This window comes from Phocoena sinus, chromosome 15 (genome assembly GCF_008692025.1).
Source record: "Phocoena sinus isolate mPhoSin1 chromosome 15, mPhoSin1.pri, whole genome shotgun sequence".
In the NCBI taxonomy this organism is placed as follows: Eukaryota; Metazoa; Chordata; class Mammalia; order Artiodactyla; family Phocoenidae; genus Phocoena; species Phocoena sinus.
The window spans coordinates 23,188,914-23,211,099 of record NC_045777.1 but is presented as its reverse complement, the minus strand read 5'-3'; the positions used below and the strand labels follow the sequence as shown (position 1 = coordinate 23,211,099).

At 45.0% G+C, this 22,186-nt stretch overlaps 1 protein-coding gene across 2 annotated transcripts; it reads left to right on the top strand.

Moving 5' to 3' along the window:
• Positions 1–414: 414 nt before the first annotated feature.
• Positions 415–21,986, top strand: AAR2 (AAR2 splicing factor). Of its 2 annotated transcripts, none has more exons than XM_032606542.1 (4): positions 415–480; positions 3,543–4,351; positions 8,001–8,230; positions 20,658–21,986. In XM_032606542.1, exons 2-4 carry the CDS (start codon positions 3,595–3,597, stop codon positions 20,823–20,825), a joined length of 1,155 nt encoding a protein of 384 aa, XP_032462433.1. In that variant the 5' UTR covers positions 415–480; positions 3,543–3,594; the 3' UTR covers positions 20,826–21,986. The 2 variants fall into 2 exon arrangements, with proteins under 2 accessions (XP_032462433.1, XP_032462434.1); XM_032606543.1 differs by having other exon boundaries at positions 427–712.
• The last annotated feature ends 200 nt before the right edge of the window (positions 21,987–22,186 follow it).

The following is a 22,186-nucleotide window of genomic DNA, read 5'->3' as shown; positions in this document are numbered from 1 at the left end:
TGAGACTGGTTCTCTCTAGGCTGGGTTTCTGAAGCTCTCCTCTACAGCTGAGTATGGTTGGAAGCTGGGACCAGGTGATAACGGGCCAGCTGTGACACTGTCACTCAGAAAGAGATCGACTGACCCGGACCACGACTGAGCCTCTGTCTGTGGCTACTGGGCAGCCATGAACTTGACCCCAGCCTCAGAAACCATGACTGATTGAGACCGAAAAACCATGGCTGGTGGATGTGTTTCTGGAGCGGGATATAAAATGCATCGTTTGATGAAAGTTATTATCCACTGTTCAGAAGCTAAAACCAGTAACTGAAAGTAGCAAAAGGCAATATTTGATGGGGCGGAACCTGCAGACGCGGGCCGTTCCTCCCGCGACCGAGAGATCCGCCCGGCCCCTTTTCCCATTGCTCCAGTCCGGCGCCCGAGAGGGAGAACTTCCGGTGCGCTTCCGCGGTGCCTGAGCCTGAGGCAAGACCCAAGTCGGTGAGCGCGGCCTCCTGTCCTCTTTTAACTCCTCTGCTTTCTTTGTCTGTGTGGTCCGGCCACCCCTCTTCCCAGCTCGGGATCGCGGAGGGCCCTGCACTAGGGCACCTAGCGGGGACTGGGACATCCCCGTCTGTGGGCCGGTGGTGGGACCCACCTGTCTCTACAGGCCTTGCTCCCTGAGAAACCGTCACCAGATACACCGTCGCCAGGACTTCCTGGGGCACCCGCGGTAACTTGGTTTTTTTCGTAACTTTAGAACTTGCGGGCCGGAGGACGTGGCTCCGCCTGACGTGGTTCTGAGCTACTCTCTGTAACTTCGGCTAAGGTCTTTTCTCCGAACCGAGGCTTTGTTTCTTATCTACAAAATGGGTATCATGCTTTTATTAAACAAATGTTTACCATGTGTCTAATATGTGCTAGAGATACAAAAGACCCACGTGTCCTGGAGATGACAGCCCTCTATTAACATTTGCAAAATTGCAGCTGTGATAAGTGACATGGAAAGATATAAGGCGCCGTGAGAGCGAATTACAGGAGAACTGACTTAGACCCGGTCAAAGAAGCTTTACTGAGGAGATGAATACTGAGCAGGATCAGAAAAATGATTTGAGAAAGAGGGGAGGGAAGAGTTTTCTATCAGGGAAGCCTCCTGTTTGAGGGTCTGAAAGAGGTCAGTTTGGCTGCAGCACAGAGCGTGTGGGGGAAAGCATGGTATGACACAAGCTGGAGGAGTTGCCAGGGACCAGACCACGCAGGCCTTCCTTGTAGGTCACGGTAGGAATTTAGTTTGCCAAGAGCCACGTGAGAAGCCTCTCAGAGGATATTAAGTATGGGTGGTGACATGCGTAGATGAGTGCTTTGAGAAGGTCACTCCAGCTATTGGATGGAGAAGGGATTGAAGGGGCGATCACTCTCTGGGTGAGGGATATGGTAGCTTAGATTAAGGAGGTGGTAGAGAGAAGTGGGTGGATGCGGCTTTCTGCCTCCCAAGGCATCTTCTTCGTGCCAGGCCATGTGCCAGCTGCTGAAGATATAGTGAGGAGAATTACAGTCTGGTGGAAATAGAAGGAAAGGAATGGCATTTTCAAGGAGGGGCATACAGATGCCACCAGGGAAGATGGCTAATTGATGAGCAGTTATTCTAAATGCGATAGTTGTTCATCTAGCAAATATTTATTAAGTACCTTCTGAATTCAAGATTAGGAAAATGATATAAATTATTCAGAGCAGTGGCTTTCAGACTTTTTTGATTGTGACCTACAGTAACAAATACATTTTATGTTGTGACCAAGAGTCCATTCAAACACACAAAGCTTCAGAAAACAGTACTTAGCTTTAATATTTATGATGTACTCTGATTTTTAAAAATTCTGTCCTTTTATTTAAAAAAATTAATGCTGGCTGAGATTCCCTAAAATGATCTCTTGACCCATTCACAGGTTGTGACTTGCAGTTTGGAAAAATAATGCTGATTTAGAGTGAGAGTCATTTGTGGTGGGTATTGGGTTAAGACAATAAAATATGTCCTTAACATTTTTGGAAAAGGGTTGCTCTTCCTTTCCTCATGGTTTTATTTTGCTTTGTTTGTTTAAATAAAATGAGTAAAAAGGATTAAACAGGCAGCTGGTCCTTCTGTTTGTGAAGGTTTGGGGCCTTGTTTGTATGTCTGGCTAGATTGGAAGTGCCTAGAGGGCAGTAACTGTCTCACTCTGCGAATGTTTCTGTTAGTGCCTGGCAAAGATCCTGGCACAGTGCAGGCATTCCAGGGTTATTTGTTGAATTGAATAGATAGGTGTCTTGGGACGAGAGGGTTAGATAATTGTCCTGTTTAAATTAGTTCATGTTGGAACCATTCTTTTTTTTATTTGGCTGTGCCAGGTCTTTTTTTTTTTTTTAAAAAACAACACCTTTTATTAATTAATTAATTAATTAATTTTTTTTTTTGCTGTGTTGGGTCTTGGTTTCTGTGCGAGGGCTTTCTCTAGTTGTGGCGAGCGGGGGCCACTCTTCATCGCGGTACGTGGGCCTCTCACTATCATGGCCTCTCTTGTTACAGAGCACAAGCTCCAGACACGCAGGCTCAGTAGTTGTGGCTCACAGGCCTAGTTGCTCCGCGGCATGTGGGATCCTCCCAGACCAGGGCCCAAACCCGTGTCCCCTTCATTAGCAGGCGGATTCTCAACCACTGCGCCACCAGGGAAGCCCTGGAACCATTCTTATAAATACAGAGGCAGTGTGTGTCTGCTTACAGAAGTTTTATCAGTGTGTCCTCATGGGTAGTTCAGAGGTAGACAAAATAAATGTTCTATGGTCTTTCTCTTCGGATCCAAGGCCAGCTGTGCTTCCTGGATCCCTTCTGGGTGAGCAGTCCAGAGCTGCTACTGACTGTGAACCCTTTGGGAAGTCGTTTCACTCCCTGGACTTCAGGTTTTTTATAAGTAAGAGAAGAAGGGTGTGGTTGTGGTTGAAAAGCTCTTTCACTGCCCAAACCTTTTGTGAATTTTAGATACTGAGCACCCACTTTCCACCTTTGGTCCATTTCTGGGCCTTCCCTGAGGCTTATAGGAAACTGAGTGGGTGCTTCTCAACTCTTCTGGGGACTCTCCAGCAATAGGTTTTAGACAGAGTTAGAGTTTAAGACAGTTTAGGCAGAGTTATAGTTAGAATGGACCAGCCAAGCTTTCTCTGCCTTCATCCTCTGTTGTGAGAAGGAGATCTGAGAGTAGATCCTGAGTGAACAGTGGAAAGAACACTGGCCTGGAGGGCAGGGTACCCAGGTTCTAACTGGGTCCTCTGTGACCTTGAACATGTCACTTTTCTTTAACTGATTGTCTTTCCAGCTGTGAAGTGAGTGTTCTTGCTCATTAAACCAAAACACAAAACCCCTCTTCTCTTTGAGTCTTATTTTCTTCATCTGTAAAACAATGCAGGGTTGTGGTGAAAATTAAGGGAGATAATTACGTCAGGGGTCTAGTTCAATATCTAGCACATAGAGAATGCTCAGCAAATGAAGCATCCTTCCCCAGGTTCTGATTAACTCTGATATATTTCTTTTTCAGCTGTTCTGGAAAACTAGAAAAGTTTTCTTTTTGGTCACTCACCACTGGTCCCATGGCTGCCATGCAGATGGATCCTGAGCTTGCCAAGCACCTCTTCTTTGAAGGGGCCACTGTGGTCATCCTGAATATGCCCAAGGGGACAGAGTTTGGCATTGACTACAACTCCTGGGAGGTGGGGCCCAAGTTCCGGGGTGTGAAGATGATCCCTCCAGGCATCCACTTCCTCCACTACAGCTCTGTGGACAAGGCCAATCCCAGGGAGGTGGGCCCCCGTATGGGCTTCTTCCTTAGCCTACAGCAGCGGGGGCTGAAGGTCCTGCGCTGGGATGCAGTCCAGGAAGAGGTAGACCTGTCCCCAGCCCCAGAGGCTGTGGTGGAGGCCATGAGGGCCAGCCTCCAGGAGCTGGACCAGTTCCTGGGACCTTACCCATATGCTACACTCAAGAAGTGGATCTCACTAACCAACTTCATCAGCGAGGCCACAGTGGAGAAGCTCCAGCCCGAGAGTCGGCAGATCTGTGCCTTCTCAGAGGTGCTGCCTGTGCTCTCCATGAAGTACACCAAGGACCGGGTGGAGCAGAATCTACCCCGCTGCGGCACTGAGTGCAAAAGCTACCAGGAAGGCCTGGCCCGGCTGCCCGAGATGAAGCCCAGACCCGGCACAGAGATCCGCTTCTCCGAGCTGCCCACACAGATGTTCCCGGCAGGTGCCACGCCAGCCGAGATAACCAGGCACAGCATGGACCTGAGCTATGCTCTGGAGACCGTGCTCAGCAAGCAGTTCCCCCAAAGTCCCCAGGACGTGCTAGGTGAGGAGGAACAAGGCTTTGAGAGTGGGCCAGGGGAGGTGTATATAGTAGGAGGGCTTGAGAACAAGGAATACATCTTGGGTTATCTAGTCCAGTGGTTCCTAAAACTGGCTAGGAGGCGGTCTTGCCCAGAATGCTTGTTAAAGATACAGATCCCCAGGTCTTACCCCTGGAGGATGATTCAAGAGATCTGGATTGGGGCCCCAGCAATTTATCTCTCTGTCTACCTAACAGACAAGCACTGTGGGTGAACCTGATGCAGACAGTCCTGGGTTTGTGTACTGGTGGCGTGGCCCAGCCTCCGTGCCACCGCGTCGTACAGATTGAGGTCCACAGAGGGAAAGGATTTGGCTGCCAAGTGGTGTAGTCGAAGTGAGACCAAAGCCTAGGGCTCCTGGTTCCCAGGCCCAGCCGTGTTCCTGGGGGCCTCCCACCTCCCCCCTCAGTTTGCTCCTGACTCTCTCAAGGCTTCATCCAGAGCAGTGATTTTCTTTTTCTATTTTTTTTAAAGGTCCAATTCTTTTTCTTTAAATTTTTAAAATTTTATTTTAAAAAAATTTTGGCTGCATCAGGTCTTAGTTGTGGCACGTGGAATCTTTCATTGTGGTGTGTGGGCTTCTCTCTAGCTGTGGCACGCAGGCTGCAGACTGTGCGGGCTCAGTAGTTGTGGTGCACAGGCTCTCCTCTAGTTGTGGGGCACGGCCTTCAGAGCACGTGGGCTAAGTAGTTGTGGCGCATGGGCTCAGTTGCCCCATGGCATGTGGGATCTTAGTTCCCCAACCAGGGATCGAACCCACGTGCCCTGCATTGGAAGGTGGATTCTTAACCACTGGACCACCAGGGAAGTCCCAGTGATTTTCTTTTAATTGTCATAGTTTTTATTGTTGTTTTCCCCCCTTATTACAAAAAAATAACATATATTCATCCTAGAAGAAAAACAAAAATAAAATTCCAAATCCCACCACCTAGAAATAACCATTGTTTTGCACTTTGTTGTACTTATTTTCCATCTTTTAGGTATATATTTATATGTATTTCTCAGTTTAATATATTTTTGTGTTTCCTTTTAGTCTTTTTTTATTCAATTATGTGTTTTTGTATATATAATATTTTTACAAAAACAAGACTACAGTATATTATTCTGTAATTTGCTTTAATGTAAACATTTTTCCATGTCACTGAAATGGTCACTTCTCTTTAGTGGCTACTTATGTTCCATAGTAATTGAACCAACCCCTGTTGATGGATCTTTAAGATGTCCCTATTTTCCCTATTATAAGTGGCGTCTAATGAATGTCCTTGTGTGCCCTTCTGCATACATTTCGGGGTGAAATTGTTGGATCAGAGTGTACATGTTGCCAGGAGAAGGTCATGCATCCTTGCCAGCTGGTGAGGCTGTTGCCCATCACCTTTGACATGGCATTTGATATGGCAGTTTAGCAAAGGTCTCTTCCAACTGGATAGTTGAAAAATGACATCTTGTTTCAATTTATATTTCTTCGATTACTAGTGACAGCAAACATTTGTCACATCTTTAATAGTTGTTAATATTTTTTCTTGTATAAGTTGTCCAATATTTACATCTTTTTCTATTGGAAGATCAGTGAGAATTTTGAATATAGGGCCTTTTACATAATAGGCTTAGCTGATAAAAAGGGACATTTTATGGGGTGTCTATTTTCATTTAATAAGTAACACTTGAAATTCTGGCTTAAAAATAAACAGAAAAAAAAATGAACAGAAATCCTGTTTTCTACCTCTTAAACATTTCAGTTCTTCAAAGTAATCTTGTGAAAAGGTCTGTTTCAGGGATTACTGTATCTTCATGACAGTCCTTTGAAATTATTTCTGATCTCATAATTTAATTTTAGACTGAGCCAGAAATGTATGAATTTAGACAAATGCCCTAAATTCAGAGAATAAGCTCGTATTTTCACAAACTAACGAGGTAAAGCCAACTGAAGAAGCAAATCATTAACCTCTAGAAAAGGTTAAATTTTCTAACCTATAGAAAGTTTAACTATATTTTGAAAATATTGATCAGATGTTCAAAATATCTAGACTAGGTAGCTATCCACACAAATCAAACTTGGTTCCACAAGCCTAGGAACAGAGAACTAGTTTTTCCAGGTCTCCAGAGGTGACAGATCAGACACCATGCATTTAAAGAGGTATTTAGTGTTGAGTACATCTGTTCTTTTTATGGCCCACACGTAGATATACCACAGAAGCCCTCCTTAAATTTGAAGCCAGAGAGAGCGTCTCTGATCAGCAACAGTTTATCTTGGCAACTAGAGACCCAGCTGCTTGCCCAAGGACGATGGCTTCTGGATTACCAGGTCTCTGTTTGAGACAGGGATCTGGTGGGAATGTGGGAATAATAACTAAGATTTCTTGAGTGATACTTTGTGCCAGGCATTATGCTAAATGCTTTATATATACTATATTGATTCATATAATCTTCACTACAACCCTCAAATAAGGAAATTGAAGCATAAACAGATTAAGTAACGTGCCCAAAGTCACACAGCTGCTAAGTGGTGGAGCTGAGATTTGAACCTATGCATTTTGGCTCCAGAGCCCATGCTCTTAACCACAGGCTGCTCATAGAGATCAAATCACAGAGCCCTGTGATTAAACAAAGAAAAATAATTTGGCTGGCAGGCTAACCCTGGAACAAGTACTCCTGAATTTTCTTGTTCAGGGAGGCTCTAGGACTGTTCCTACCCAATAGAAATCTGTTTTAGGGCTTCCCTGGTGGCGTAGTGGTTAAGAATCTGCCTGCCAATGCAGGGGACATGGGTTCAAGCCCTGGTCCGGGAAAATCCCACATGCCACGGAGCAACTAAGCCCGCGAGCCACAGCTACTGAAGCCACACTACTGAAGCCCATGCGCCTAGAGCTGGTGCTCTGCAACAGGAGAAGCCACCACAATGAGAAGCCCATGCACAGCAACGAAGACCCAATGCAGCCCAAAATAAATGAATAAAATAAATAAATTTTAAAAAGAAATCTGTTTTATCTTTCCATTGTTCAGTTGCTAAGCATTAGATGTGTGACCTTGGGCAATTTGCTTGACCTCATCTATGAAATGAGGCAAATACCACCTTCCCTGATCACCTTGTGGAGTTGGGCTGAGGATTATGTGGTGTAATGCAGCATTTCCCTGACCCTGAAGCAGACCGTGTGCATCAGAAGCACCTGGGAAGCTTGTTAGAGCTACAGATACTGAGGCCCCATCATCTGTCCTCAACCAGGAGCTCTGGTGGTGAGGCTTGGGCAGCTTTATTTTTAACAAGTTCTCTTAGTATTTCAGATGGGCAGCCAGTTTGGGGATCCACTTGGCATAACATCCATGGACACATTTTGTAAACTTGTTAAATGCTAGGCAAATACTACGTGTGCCTCTTCTCTTGTACTCAGATATCACAGAAATCCAAAACCAGTTTGGTTTCTCATGGCTTGAGTTTATAGCAGTTCAGCAAACTTTTATTGAGCAGCTGCTAGGTGCAAAACCCTGTGCCGGGCTCTGGAAGAGTGACAAGGATAGAAAGCCACTTATTGCTGAGGCCCAGTGGAACTGGAGGCTTAGTAGTGTCAGCCAGTACTCCTGTCCCTCAGGATCATTTCTCCTCTCTGCACCTTTCAGGTGAACTCCAGTTTGCCTTTGTATGCTTCCTGCTGGGGAACGTGTACGAGGCATTCGAGCACTGGAAGCAGCTCCTGAACCTTCTGTGCCGGTCAGAAGAGGCCATGGTGAAGCACCACACCCTTTACGTCAACCTCATCTCCATCCTGTACCACCAGCTTGGCGAGATCCCCGCCGACTTCTTTGTGGACATTGTCTCCCAGGACAACTTCCTCACCAGCACCTTACAGGTGAGCAGGCTTTTGGCTGACACCCAAGTGGGTCAGAATTAAGGCCAGGGTGTGTGAAAGTACCCTTGGAGGCTTACCTTTTTTTTTTGCTCTTCTTTCCTGAGCCAAGTTGTCTTCATTTCAGTTTCCTAATAGTAGGCTGTTCCCTGGTTCTCTCTCTCCTGCTTGATTATAAGCTCCTTAATTCCAGAGACCCTCTCTCCTTCTCTCTGCCTCGCCCCCCAAGGTGCCTAGCACTGGGGTACTTGGAATTTGAGTCAGCCCCACCCCTTGAGCAACTCGGCTCAAAACAGTTTTTATTTCTGCCTCCCTGTAGCTGTAAGTTGCTGCAAACCAGTAGGACAGAGTTTTGAAGCTAGTTATTCCCAGGGAAACATCTGCAGCTCCTTAGATCTCATTTAGGCATTAAAGTAACTTTGATTTCCTGTTCAAACAAAATGTGCCAGTTTCTTCAGAGATTCTCTGACAGAAAAAGTGAAATTTGCTTTTAACTCAGCAATTAAATTTTCATTATGAGTGATAATTAGGGAAGAAGCTTCAAACAACTTACAATCTCCATCCTGTGCTATTTCCTCCCTTTGCAAACAGATTAGCTTCCTTCATGTTCTTGGGACAGCCTCTGTCACTCACATTGTGTAACTTTCTCAAGTATAGAAGAGGCAGAAGCTGCAGGCTGTCAGTTTCCATACTTTCTGTTTCATGACTTTTTTTTCACTGTGTGTGAGACCCCCACAGGCCTGCTCCTTAGAAGGTGGCTATTCACTAACCTCCCACTCCCACCCATGGTAAGGGAAGGAATGAACAGTCATTAAATGCCTGTTGGCATTTAATAGGCACCATGCTTATCTCTTTATATGGGTTCCCTCATTTAATCTCTCTGGAGCACGTGAGACGGAGGATTTTTCCCATTTTACAAATGAGAACACTGAAACTCTAAAAGATTAAATCATTAATATAAGGTCACACAGCTGGTAGGTGGCAGAGTCAGGATTTGTACCCAGGCCTGAGTCTTGGTTTAAGGCCTATGCTTATGCCCCTACATACCGAATACAGTGTAGATCCCCCCCCCCACCGAAAAGAGTCTTGATTGACATTAGTGGACATACCTATCAGGGGCCTGTTTCTCAGAGATACAGAATACTTTTCTAAAACCAGCATTCTGTTGGAAGAGTCCCTGTGATCAGGCAGCTGACATAAACCTCTGAAGTTGAAGGACTTGTGTGGACCATGGGGATGAGTCAGTCAGGCTGATGGTTTGAGCCTGGTGTATTCCACTTCATGAGAGTTATAAAACTGCCCTTTTATTGGTTCTTGATATCACAGAGAAATTAAATCCCTTTAGCCTTCCTCTGCAGGGGAAATCGCCCCAGTTACTGGGTCATGGGTTGCAGAGCAGTAGGAGGCAGCAGCCTGCTAACTGGCCTCTGGCAGCGGGAATACGTGCTGCCCTTGTGATATGCCCTAGTGCTGTCGTGCAAACATAGGAGGGCCGCAGTGTGTCGTTGGCTGTCCAACCGTTGTCAGCATGACCAGCAGCTGAGCTCTCATTGCTGAGGCTTTGTTGCCAGCAATGATTTACAAAGCAGAAAGGGCCCAGCTGGATTGCTCGATGTCCAGGTAGGGTGTGCAAAGCTGATGATTAGAAGAATTTTGTCTTTGGACTTTTCACCAAGAAAATTTGATGTCATTATTTGGAAAAATCCAGGACATGTGCCTTAAAAAAAATATATCAACACCTGTTTTTTTTTGTTTTTTTTTTTTATAAATTTATTTTATTTATATTTGGTTGTGCTGGGTCTTCGTCACTGCGCGCAGGCTTTCTTTAGTTGAGGCGAGCGGGGGCTACTTTTCATTGTGGTGCGCGTGTTTCTCATTGTGGTGGCTTCTCTTGCTGTGGAGCACAAGCTCTAGGCGCATGGGCCTCAGTAGTTGTGGCACGCGGGCTCAGCAGTTGTGGCACATGGGCTTAGTTGCTACGCGGCATGTGGGATCTTCCCGGACCAGGGCTCGAACCCGTGTCCCCTGCATTGGCAGGCGGACTCTCAACCACTGCGCCACCAGGGAAGCCCCTGTTTTTTGTTTTTTAAAGCACATTCTCTGCATTCAAAGACCTTATTCTTTTTTTGTTTTTTTTTAAATTAATTTATTTATTTTTGCTGTGTTGGGTCTTCATTTCTGTGCGAGGGCTTTCTCTAGTTGTGGCAAGTGGGAGCTACTCTTCATCGCGGTGCGCTGGCCTCTCACTATCGCGGCCTCTCTTGTTGGGGAGCACAGGCTCCAGATGCGCAGGCTTAGTACTTGTGGCTCACGGGCTTAGTTGCTCCGCGGCATGTGGGATCCTCCCAGACCAGGGCTCGGACCCGTGTCCCCTGCATTAGCAGGCAGATTCTCAACCACTGCGCCACCAGGGAAGCCCCCTCAACACCTGTTTTTTAAGCATTCTTTCTTTATATACAACGTTCTTCTCGGAGTGTTGAGGAATATGTATATGAGTTAGCTTGTTTCTTAGAGGTACAGAGCACTTTTCTAAAACCAGCATACTGTTGGAAGAGTCCATGTGATCAGGCAGCTGACATAAAACTCTGAAAGTCGAAGAACTTGTGCAGAAGCTTCTCTTCATTGATTTAGCAGGCGTTTGCTGTGCACCTGTTGTATACAAGGCCCTGTTCTAGGATGGGAAATGTAGCTCTGGGCAAGACAGACAGAGTCCCTGACTTGGAGTTTAGATTTTGGTGGGAAAGTAAACAAATGAATTAACCAGATAACTCCAGGTAGCCCTAAGTGTTTTAGAAGGCAGTACCATTTTCCTAACCCGGGCCTTTTGGTCTCATCTAGACTGCATCAGAGTTTATGAACTTCCATGTTTACCCCCATCAGTCCATCTGTCTCCCACACTGCCACCAAAATGCACCTCTGATTCTATTTCTCTGTGGTCCTCGTTGCCTAAAAAGTTACAAGCCCAAACCTAGGTGATAATACCCATTCTGATCAGGCTCCTAATCTGTTCTCCAGCTTTTCCTTCCTTTCCCTATTTTCCACCATCAACTCCAGCAGTAGTGGTCTCCTTGCAAGTTGCCAGACATGCCATGCTGTTCCATGCCTTCCTCTTTTTTTTTAATTGTAAAAAATACGTAACATGAGATTTACCCTCTTGATTTTTTAAGTGTACAGTACAGTACTGTTAACTATAAGCAGAGAGGATCTCTAGAACTTTTTCATCTGGCACGACTGAAACTTTATACCCATGTTTCATGTCTACTTAACTGAACCTGATTTTCCCTCCGCCTGTACTTGTTGATCCTACAGGATGCCCTCTAGGCATCCCTCTCTGTGGTGCCATCCCTGATATCTCCCTCCTTTCCATACTATTAGCCTACTTTGTCCGTGTCACTGTTATATTGCACAGGCTGTGCTTGTGAAATGTATATACTGTCTGCCTGACTTCCCCACTGAGCCATGGGCTTTTACCAGAAGCCTATTTTTTGTTCATCTGGTTATATTCAACACCTACTTGAGGCCTAGCACTGATCTCACTTTGTGTTATTGGGTGTTTTTAGTGCATAATTCCTGTGGCAGTGTGAACAGATGACCCTGCTATGACAGGTGTAAACAGTGAAGTCTGGTCAAAGGGCATTAGGAGCACCAGAGAGGGGTTGGTTGGTTCATTCAGGCTGGAATTGAGAGTTGAGGAGACAGAGAGTCAGGAATGGCGTTTTTGTGAAGGAGGGCATTTGATCATGAGCTTGAAGGATGATACAGATTTCAATGGGCAAAATGCGGAAAGGGTATTTCAAAACTCTTCTCTTTTTTGATGGCAAGTTTCACTGATGCCATCTTGGCAGTGAGATCCTGTCACCCTACACACAGGCACTCACTCCGGGTGTTTGTGAGTGAATGAATCAGCCCATAAAAGCCTTCCTTAGCCAGCCACCTGCTCTCCCCGCAGGTCATCAAGTAAGTAGAACTGGCTTTCTTACTTCAGAGTTTAAATGACTGCTACACATGGAGAGGGACTGGTGTTTGTGTGTGAGCACTTAAAGACAGCCACATTAGCTTGTGTAAAATCAGTGACATGATGCCCTCTGCCAGTAGAGGCCCCTTTGAATAGATGCCACTGATTTTTACAAATCCCATGGATTAGCTTGAATAAAAATTATTTGTTTTATAAAAATAGATACAGTTTTTTCTTTTATTTGAAGCAACTTGAGTCATCATAATTTGTTTAAAACCAATGAAAGGATAATCTGAATTTAATAGTATGTTATAAAGTGAATTATGTACAAAATAAGAATTCTTATTACTGATTGCATAGCATTTAGGCATATAGTCATGTAACCTGGTTTTTTTAATACTTTTAGTCGCAGTAGGCCACTAAATAGGCTCTCCAGCTGCATTTAGCCACGCAATAGGCTCTCCAGCTTCATTTCTTGCCAGTATTCGAAATGCTAGTGTCCACCTTTAAGTCTCGAGGGAAAACACTAGCTCTGACAATGATGTCTGTAGTACCGGCATACCTTGGAGATATTGTGGGTTAGGTGCTGGGCTACCACAATAAAGTGAATATCACCAAAAGTGAGTCACATGAATTTTTTGGTTTCCCAGTGCATATAAAAGTCATGTTTACCCTATACATAGTCTATTAAGTGTGCAGTAGCATTATGTCTTAAAAGAAAATACCTTAGTGAAGCACTTTATTGCTAAAAAATGCTAACCGTCATCTGCGCCCTCAGTGAGTCGTAATCTTTTTTTTTTTAACATCTTTATTGGAGTATCATTTCCTTACAATGGTGTGTTAGTTTCTGCTTTATAACAAAGTGAATCAGCTATACATATATATATATATATATATCCCCATATCTCCTCCCTCTTTCATCTCCCTCCCACCCTCCCTATCCCACCCCTCTAGGTGGTCACAAAGCACCAGGCTGATCTCCCTGTGCTATGCAGCTGCTTCCCACTAGCTATCTATTTTACATTTGGTAGTGTATATATGTCCATGCCACTCTCTCACTTCATCCCAGCTTACCCTTCCCCCTCCCCGTGTCCTCAAGTCCATTCTCTATGTCTGCATCTTTATTCCTTTCCTGCCCCAAGGTTCTTCAGAACCATTTTTTTTTTTTAGATTCCATATATATGTGTTAGCATATGGTATTTGCTTTTCTTTTTCTGACTTACTTCACTCTGTATGACAGACTCTATGTCCATCCACCTCACTACAAATAACTCAATTTCGTTCCTTTTTATGGCTGAGTAGTATTCCATTGTGTATATGCGCCACATCTTCTTTATCCATTCATCTGTGGATGGACACTTAGGTTGCTTGCATGTCCTAGCTCTTGTAAATAGAGCTGCAATGAACATTGTGGTACATGACTCTTTTTGATTTATGGTTTTCTCAGGGTATATACCCAGTAGTGGGATTTAGTTTTTTAAGGAAACTCCATACTGTTCTCCATAGTGGCTGTATCAATTTACATTCCCACCAACAGTGGAAGAGGGTTCCCTTTTCTCCACACCCTCTCCAGCATTTATTGTTTGTAGATTTTTTTGATGATGGCCATTCTCACTGGTGTGAGGTGATACCTCATTGTAGTTTTGATTTGCATTTCTCTAATGATTAGTGATGTTGAGCATCCTTTCATGTGTTTGTTGACAATCTGTATGTCTTCTTTGGAGAAATGTCTATTTAGGTCTTCTGCCCATTTTTGGATTGGGTTGTTTGTTTTTTTGATACTGAGCTGCATGAGCTGCTTGTAAATTTTGGAGATTAATCCTTTGTCAGTTGCTTCATTTGCGAATATTTTCTCCCATTCTGAGGGTTGTCTTTTCGTCTTGTTTATGGTTTCCTTTGCTGTGCAAAAGCTTTTAAGTTTCATTAGGTCCCATTTGTTTATTTTTGTTTTTATTTCCATTTCTCTACAAGGTGGGTCAAAAAGGATTTTGCTGTTATTTATGTCATAGAGGGTTCTGCCTATGTTTTCCTCTAAGAGTTAGATAGTGTCTGGTTTTACATTTAGGTCTTTAATCCAGTTTGAGTTTATTTTTGTGTATGGTGTTAGGGAGGGTTCTAATTTCATTCTTTTTTTTTTTTTAGAAATGGCTTTTATTTATTTATTTATTTTTGGCTGTGTTGGGTCTTCGTTTCTGTGCAAGGGCTTTCTCTAGTTGTGGCAAGCGGGGGCCACTCTTCATCGCAGTGTGCAGACCTCTCACTATTGCGGCCTCTCTTGTTGCGGAGCACAGGCTCCAGACGTGCAGGCTCAGTAGTTGTGGCTCATGGGCTTAGTTGCTCCGCAGCATGTGGAATCTTCCCAGACCAGGGCTCGAACCTGTGTCCCCTGCATTGGCAGGCAGACTCTCAACCACTGCGCCACCAGGGAAGCCCTCTAATTTCATTCTTTTACATGTAGCTGTCTAGTTTTCCCAGCACCACTTACTGAAGAGGCTGTCTTTTCTCCATTATATATTCTTGCCTCCTTCATCAAAAATAAGGTGACCATAGGTGTGTGGGTTTATCTCTGGGCTTTCTATCCTGTTCCATTGATCTGTATTTCTGTTTTTGTGCCAGTACCATACTGTCTTGATTACTGTAGCTTTGTAGTATCCTCTGAAGTCCGGGAGCCTGGTTCCTCCAGCTCTGTTTTTCTTTCTCAAGATTGCTTTGGCTGTTTGGGGTCTTTTGTGTTTCCATACAAATTGTGAAATTTTTTGTTCTAGTTCTGTGAAAAATGCCATTGGTAGTTTGATAGGGATTGCATTGAGTCTTTGGGTAGTATAGTTGTTTTCACAATGTTGATTCTTCCAATCCAAGAACATGGTCTATCTCTCCATCTGTTTGTATCATCTTTAATTTCTTTCATCAGTGTCTTATAGTTTTCTGCATACAGGTCTTTTGTCTCCTTAGGTAGGTTTATTCCTAGGTATAGTCATAATGTTTTTGGTTTGAAATATTTTGAGAATTACCAGAATATGACACAGACACAAAGTGAGCAAATGCTGTTGGGAAAATGGTGCTGATAGACTTGCTCAATGCAGGGTTGCCACAGACCTTCATTTTGTAAGAAATGCAATACCTGAGAAGTGCAATAAAACAGCATATGCCTGTGTTTTTGTCAAAACACCAGCTCTGATAAATTTCACCTGCCTACTCCTGCACCTCCTGCCATCAACTATCACTTCTGCACACTTACGGTGCATTATTTCATTTAGCCCTCACAACAATGCTAGAAGTTAAGTATATAATCCCATTTTACAGATGAGAAGACAGGAACAGGGAGGTCACATAATTTTGCCTGAGTTTGTCAGAGCTAGTGGATGGCAAGGCTGAACTTTGATTCTAAAGCCCGCTGTGGTGGGCTCCCATATATGATTAGAGCCCCAGATGAAACATCCCAAATTCTTTAAACTGACCTCAGAAAACATGATTCTGCTGCTTTTCGCCTTGGTAATTGTTGTGAAGTGATAGTCTTGCTTTTAACACCACTTACTTCTTCTGCAAGTGGAAATAAAATGTACTACCTTTGGCTAGTTTCATTCTAAGTTGAATAGTCATGTGGGAATTGAAAAAATTAGGAAATTTCATCTTTTTGGTCTAGCCACAAAATAGGATAAGCAGTGACTCAGCTATCTACCGTGGTATTTTGAATTTCTCAAGGTGACCTGACTGAACTCAATTTATTTTACTGGGGTTTAAAAGAAAGCTTTCACATTTCTGACTAAAGTACAATTTTACAATATATAGACTTAATGGTAAAAGTATTAATACCTTTTTTTTTAATTTGAAGAAAAATACCCAATGGGTGTTCTTTTAGTTCTAAAGTGCAGATGTTTGTGAAACGTTATTATCCTTTTTCAAAAGTATTTTTAAAATATCCAGGATTAATATTCCCATATTAAGATGATTCATTTCTCAGTGATTTTAAAAAGTTTACTTGTTTCACTTAAGTAAATAAAATAACCAGATCATTACTAAATTTATATAAGAAGGCATACAATTAATCTAAAAACAAGAGAATCAAAGTAAATTGTTGTTTGGAAACCAGATACTGTCTAAACATCTCTTCTGAATTGTGAATTTTTAAAATAACAAGTTTGTAAACTATAGGGACAAAAATAGATGAATGGATGCCAGGGGCTAGGGTCAAGGGGAGGATTTGATCTGTAAGGGGCAGTGTGAGGGAATATTTTTGGAGTGATGGAACGGTTCAGTATCCTGATTGTGATGGTATATGGGCCTTTAAACTCATAGACTGGATACCAAAAGAAAAAGCTATAAACAGATACCTATCTTGATTACATCATATAGTGGTTGCATGGGTGTATACATTTATCAAAACGAATTGAACACTTAAAATGGATGAATTTAATTGTATGTAAATTATGCCTCAATAAAGTTGGTTTTGTAAAACAGGCAACCTAGGCTGTGACCTGGGTCCTGGAGGCCTGCAGAAGAGACAGTTCCAGAAGCACCTGGTCTCCAAGCCCCTTGGTTCCCCATAGGACACGGCTGAAAATATCAAGGATGTATTATGTCTGTGTCAAGACAAAAAGAAGGTTTTGGTAGGGAAGAAGGATTTCGATTTGCCTACTGGGACTGGATCTTGCTTGACATTTATCACTTACTCAGCATTTATCACCATCCTTATCTGTACAATGGGAATAGTAATTTCCTATCCTACCTCCCAGTTTGTAGTAAAGATTAGACTGACAAGTTCTTTAAAAAGGACGTAGCACTTTTCAAATTAGAAGCCTTATTTTTCAGACTGAAGCCTTCAGTTATACCTGCCTCTAGTTGATGTTACCCCCATGGCGATGTTGGAGAGGTGGGTGGGAAGGATGAATGACGAGTATGCACCCAGCCTGTTCCAGTCTCTCACTGCTGGCCATCCCTACATCTCATTCATATCCATTCAGTGAGCATCCTGTGGGCCCCAACTCTATGCCAAGCCCTGGGCGATCTGCTGTGTGGGTCACATTGATAATTAGGAAGTGACCCCTACTCTGAAGGGGCACAGGTCACTGTGATGCAAGCAGAGTGTGAGAAATGCCATAAGGGATGCCCAGGCACAGTACTGGGGGAACAGAGGTTGGAGCAGTTCCTTTCAGCTTGGGCTTTTATAAGAGAACTGTCACAAGGAGATGGCTTGTGAGCCGGTGGCATTCAGGGGCCTGGTAAATAAGCCACGTCCTCCCCAGGACGAGTCCCTTATTCTGTCCAGCACCACCATGTAATTATCGAGCAATCATTTGGTACAGGCACTGTGCAAAAGGGACCCAGAAATAGATTTTCATAGAACGTATGATCTTCTTCGTTCTTTTGTTCATTAAACATCCAATGGGTCCTTTTTATATGGCAGACTCTGTGCCAGGGGAGTGGGATGCAGGTAGGAAAGGGAGTCTCTGCTTTGGGGTTGCTCCTTGTCTCTTGGGAGTGCTCAATGGTAAATGGACGGTTACTGACTGAGAGTGAGGCTATGTCCCAAGTAACCCTGGGCACCGGGGGAGCACAGAGGAGCACCTGTTCCGTCTTTGGTCTGGGAAGACATCCCAAAGGAGGTGGCATCTGAACTGAGCTTGGGTCACTAGTAGAAATTAGTAGGTGAAGGAGGAGAAAGCAGCGGTGGAGAAGGGTGTTATAAGCAGAGGGAAAAGCCTGTGTGAGTAGAGGCACAGAAGCGGCAATGGAGCATGTTTGGGCAGCTGCTCAACGTGGCAGGAGAGGAAGGGCTGTCTAGAGAGTAGTACAATCTACCGTGTGAGGAGGGAGAACAGGAAGAGGCTTTTGCTAATTCAGCCAGCAGGCCCCCGCCCCCAGGACCTCTGGGGGCAGACCCATGGGTGCACAGGGCCTCCAGCACTAATGCTGTTTGAAACAAGGCTTCTCTGCTTCCCATACCAGGCCCCTCCCCAGGGTTCAGCCAGCCTCACGTTCAGTGCTCCAGAGCAAGCTCCATTAGCTGCCTATGGACGGGCCACCAGCTTCCCCACTGCCCTCTCACCAGTGAGCTCACACAGCCCCTCTAATTAGTTATTGATCTGGTATTCTGTTGTAGCTGTGCTTCCTGCTCCTGTATTTAGTCAGTTCCCAAGTAATGAAACCAAATTCTGTAACCCCCCACCTTCTGCTTCTGAACTCCCCTCCCCGTCACTTCAGTCCCTGCTACCACCCCAACAAAGTGTCTCCAAACAAAGACCACTGACCATGAGCCTCACTCCTGCTAACAGAAAGACAGTGGAGAGGCAGTTAGGAGGGGTGTGTCCCTGGAAGCAGCTGCAGAGTACACCTGTTACCTTTGTCAGGTCAAGGCCCCTGGAGCCCAGATTCCTTCCATGGTGGCCTGCGGGCCAGCTGTGACACGAAGGTGATGTGGATCAGATTGATGCTTTCACCTTCATGCTGCTGTGTCTGGGGTGGTCTTGCAGGGAGCCAACGGGTAGTCTGGGAAAAACTGCTCCTTCCTTTCTGGTAATTTTGACCTGGCCATTTAACTCCCCTCAGCCTCCATTTCCATAAAATAGGCATCCTAGTGTGTCTTCCCAGGGCCTTGTGAGGATCCATTGGACTACTCTATGAAACTTCTTTGAGAACAGTAAAATAGTGTGAGAAGGAGTAATGGGTTTGCTGTCATTCTTAGAGAAGTGGTTGAGATCCGGGACAATCTGGAATGGAGTTTCAAAGGTAGGGAAAATTACTCTGTTTGCCCCTGCCCATGTTTATATTAGATGAAACTGAATTTAAAAGAACATCAAAACAAGGGATTAATATCCAGAATATATAAAGAACTTCGATCACTCAACAACACAAATAAAAAAACCTGATCAAAAAAGGGCAAAAAGGGCTTCCCTGGTGGCGCAGTGGTTGAGAGTCCGCCTGCCAATGCAGGGGACACGGGTTCGTGCCCCGGTCCGGAAAGATCCCACATGCCGTGGAGCGGCTGGGCCTGTGAGCCATGGCCGCTGAGCCTGCGCGTCCGGAGCCTGTGCTCCGCAACAGGAGAGGCCACAGCAGTGAGAGGCCCGCATACCGCCAAAAAAAAAAAAAAAAAAAAAAAAAGGGCAAAGGACTTGAACAGACTTTTCTCTAAGGAAGATATACACATGGGCAATAAATACATGAAAAGATATTCAGCATCACTAATCCTTAGGGAAAGGCAAATCAAAACACAATCAGACAACACACCCATTTGGGTAGCTATTGTAAACAAACAAACAAAAACAAAATAACAGATACTGAAGAGATTGTAGAGAAATTGGAACCCTCGTTCATTGCTGATGGGAATGTAAAATGACACAGCCACTGTGGAAAACAGTATGGTGGTTCCTCAAAACATTAAACAGAATTACCTTATGATCCAGAAACTCCACTTCTGGGTATATACCCCAAAGAACTGAAAGCAATGACTCTGTAAGAGATATTTTTATATCCGTGTTCATAGCAGCATTATTTATAATAGCCAAAAGGTAGAAACAACCCAAATGGCCATTGACAGATGAGTGGGGGAAAAAATGTGGTATCTACATACAGTGGCATATCATTCAGCCTTAGAAAGGAAGGAAATTCTGGCACTTCCTACATGAGTGAACCTTGAGGACATTATGTTAAGTGAAGTAAGTCAGGCACAAAAGGACAAATATTGTGTGATTCCACTTATATGAGGTACCTAGAGTAGTCAGATTCATAGAGAGAAAGTAGAATGGTGGTTACCAGGGGCTGGAAGCGGGGAATGGGGAGTTAATGGGTGTCGTTTCAGTTGGGCAAGATGAAAAAGTTCTGGAGATGGTTGGTGGTGATGGTTGTGTAATAATGTAAATATACTTAATGCCACTGGACTATACTCTTAACATGGTAAATATTATGTGTATTTAGTACAGTCTTTTAAATTATAATTTTTTAATGTTTAAAATGGTAGATTTTGTGTTATGTATATATTACCACAATTTAAAAAAACCAAAGCTTTTAAGGGGAATAGAAACCTCAGATTGGCAGCCTGGGGCCCATTTAGATTAGAGCAGCAGTTCACCCTCCCTGGGTTAGGGCCTGGGATTTTATGGGATCCAGGGGCTTATAAGCACCCCCATGCCTTTCTTAGTACCAGCTGGTATAGCTACTGCCTCTTTTTCTAAGTTACTGTCCAGGTACCCAGTAGATCTCCCCGGAGAGCAGGGCCAGGGTGATGGCCCCGCTGGCCTTACTCTCAGTGGGGCATCTCTGCCCAAGATAGTAATTTTCCATTCTGGTCCTGCCCGAGCTTCTCAGCTGGGCTTGGACCTTCTTTCTTGGTTTGGGGGGAGCACAGTAGGTGTCCTGAGCCTGTGCCAGCAGCGGCTGATCCACCCACCCCGGAGAGCTGAACACCACGAGGAAATTTCCACAGCTTTCTCAGCCCCTCTGTGTTCTTAGGAGTGACTTATCCTCTGTTCTCTGTAGGTTTTCTTTTCATCTGCCTGCAGCGTTGCCGTGGATGCCACCCTGAGGCAGAAAGCTGAAAAGTTCCAAGCTCACCTAACCAAGAAGTTTCAGTGGGACTTTGAGGCGGAGCCTGAGGACTGCGCCCCGGTGGTGGTGGTTCTTCCCGAGGGCGTGGGGACTGGCTAACTGGAAAAGCTCTCAGCCAGAGGAGGCTCCTTCCCCACGGCTGCGGTCCTGGCTCCTCCATTCACCTGTCCTACTGGGACTTACTGGGGCAGCAGCCTTGCCAGGTTCTACAAAGATGGAGCCAGAATTCCCTCCTTCACCAATAAATAAGTTCCTTCAGTGCCAGAGAGGCTGTACCCCATCTAGAAGGCACATTTGTGGGTTCCCCGTCAGCCTGGCCTCGGTGCTATAACCTAACTGAATTCCAGATGAGCTCTTGGGAGAGACCTGCCTCAGCAGCAGCTTGCTTCCTTCCAGAAGAGAAGTTGAGCCCAAAGCCCAGGAGAACCGGTTGTTTATTCCGTAGAATGGTTAGAAACCCTGGACTGCCCAGGAGTCTGAGATGTCAGTTGGTGACTTTTTCAAAGTTAATCAGAGGGTAATAGGGAGATGAGCCAGGATTTCTGCCTGCCCCTTGTTGGATGGGAATACGTCACAGAAAACATGGGTGTGTGACCACCCTGGAGCCCCAGGTTGGGGAGGGCATAACAGAAGACAGTTGGGTTGAATCTGACGAGTGGTCAGCTTTTGCTTTAAGTCCCTTTCTCCTGTCCAGAGGTCCCAGTGGATAATCTTTCAAGATCATTGCAGCCCCTGACCTCAGAGGCGTTGCTAGTGCCACACCCCTCCCATCTGCTCCGTTCTGAGGCCTCAGACCCAGAAGTGGGCCTTGGTGACCCTTTGTATGGCCCCATTCCTCACCAGAGCCAGCACGAGTGTTTCTGATGACCTGGAGATTCAACGACAAAGAGAAACGTTCTTGCTTTGTACAGGCTTCTTTGGCCCTGTTGAAGTTCTGTGCCTTTATTCAGAGCTCCAGAGATGACCTGGTCAGACTGGGTCCGCCCCCCGTCCTGCTGTGGGGCTGTCAGCCACAGGAGTGATGGTGCTCCGGTTTCCTGGGAGTCCTGAGGGCCCGTGCATCATACACACAGGCCCTGCCACCCTGACCTCAAACTGTTGTACTGTGATCAGAGTCCCTGTGCTGCTCTCTCCCAAGGCTGCGGCTCACACTAGGTTTCTGAATAAGAATCCCCTCTGGTTAAGACTTTCGGTTCCACTTGTCTCCTTGGAATTGTTTTTCCAAGAGCATAACATACATTAAAGTCTTGGAGTGGAGACTAAATCCCCTTGTGTGAGTCTCATAGTTCATCTGCCCAGTTCCCACCACAGCCAGGCACTGTCCTTAGATGCACATGTCCTCCCTACCGGGCACCAGGAGACCCTGCCCAACCTCTGCAGGCTCTGGAGGAGGCAAGTGGCCAGCGATGTCTCCTGTCACCAGCGGGGCTTCTGAGATGGGCACACCTGCAGGAATGATT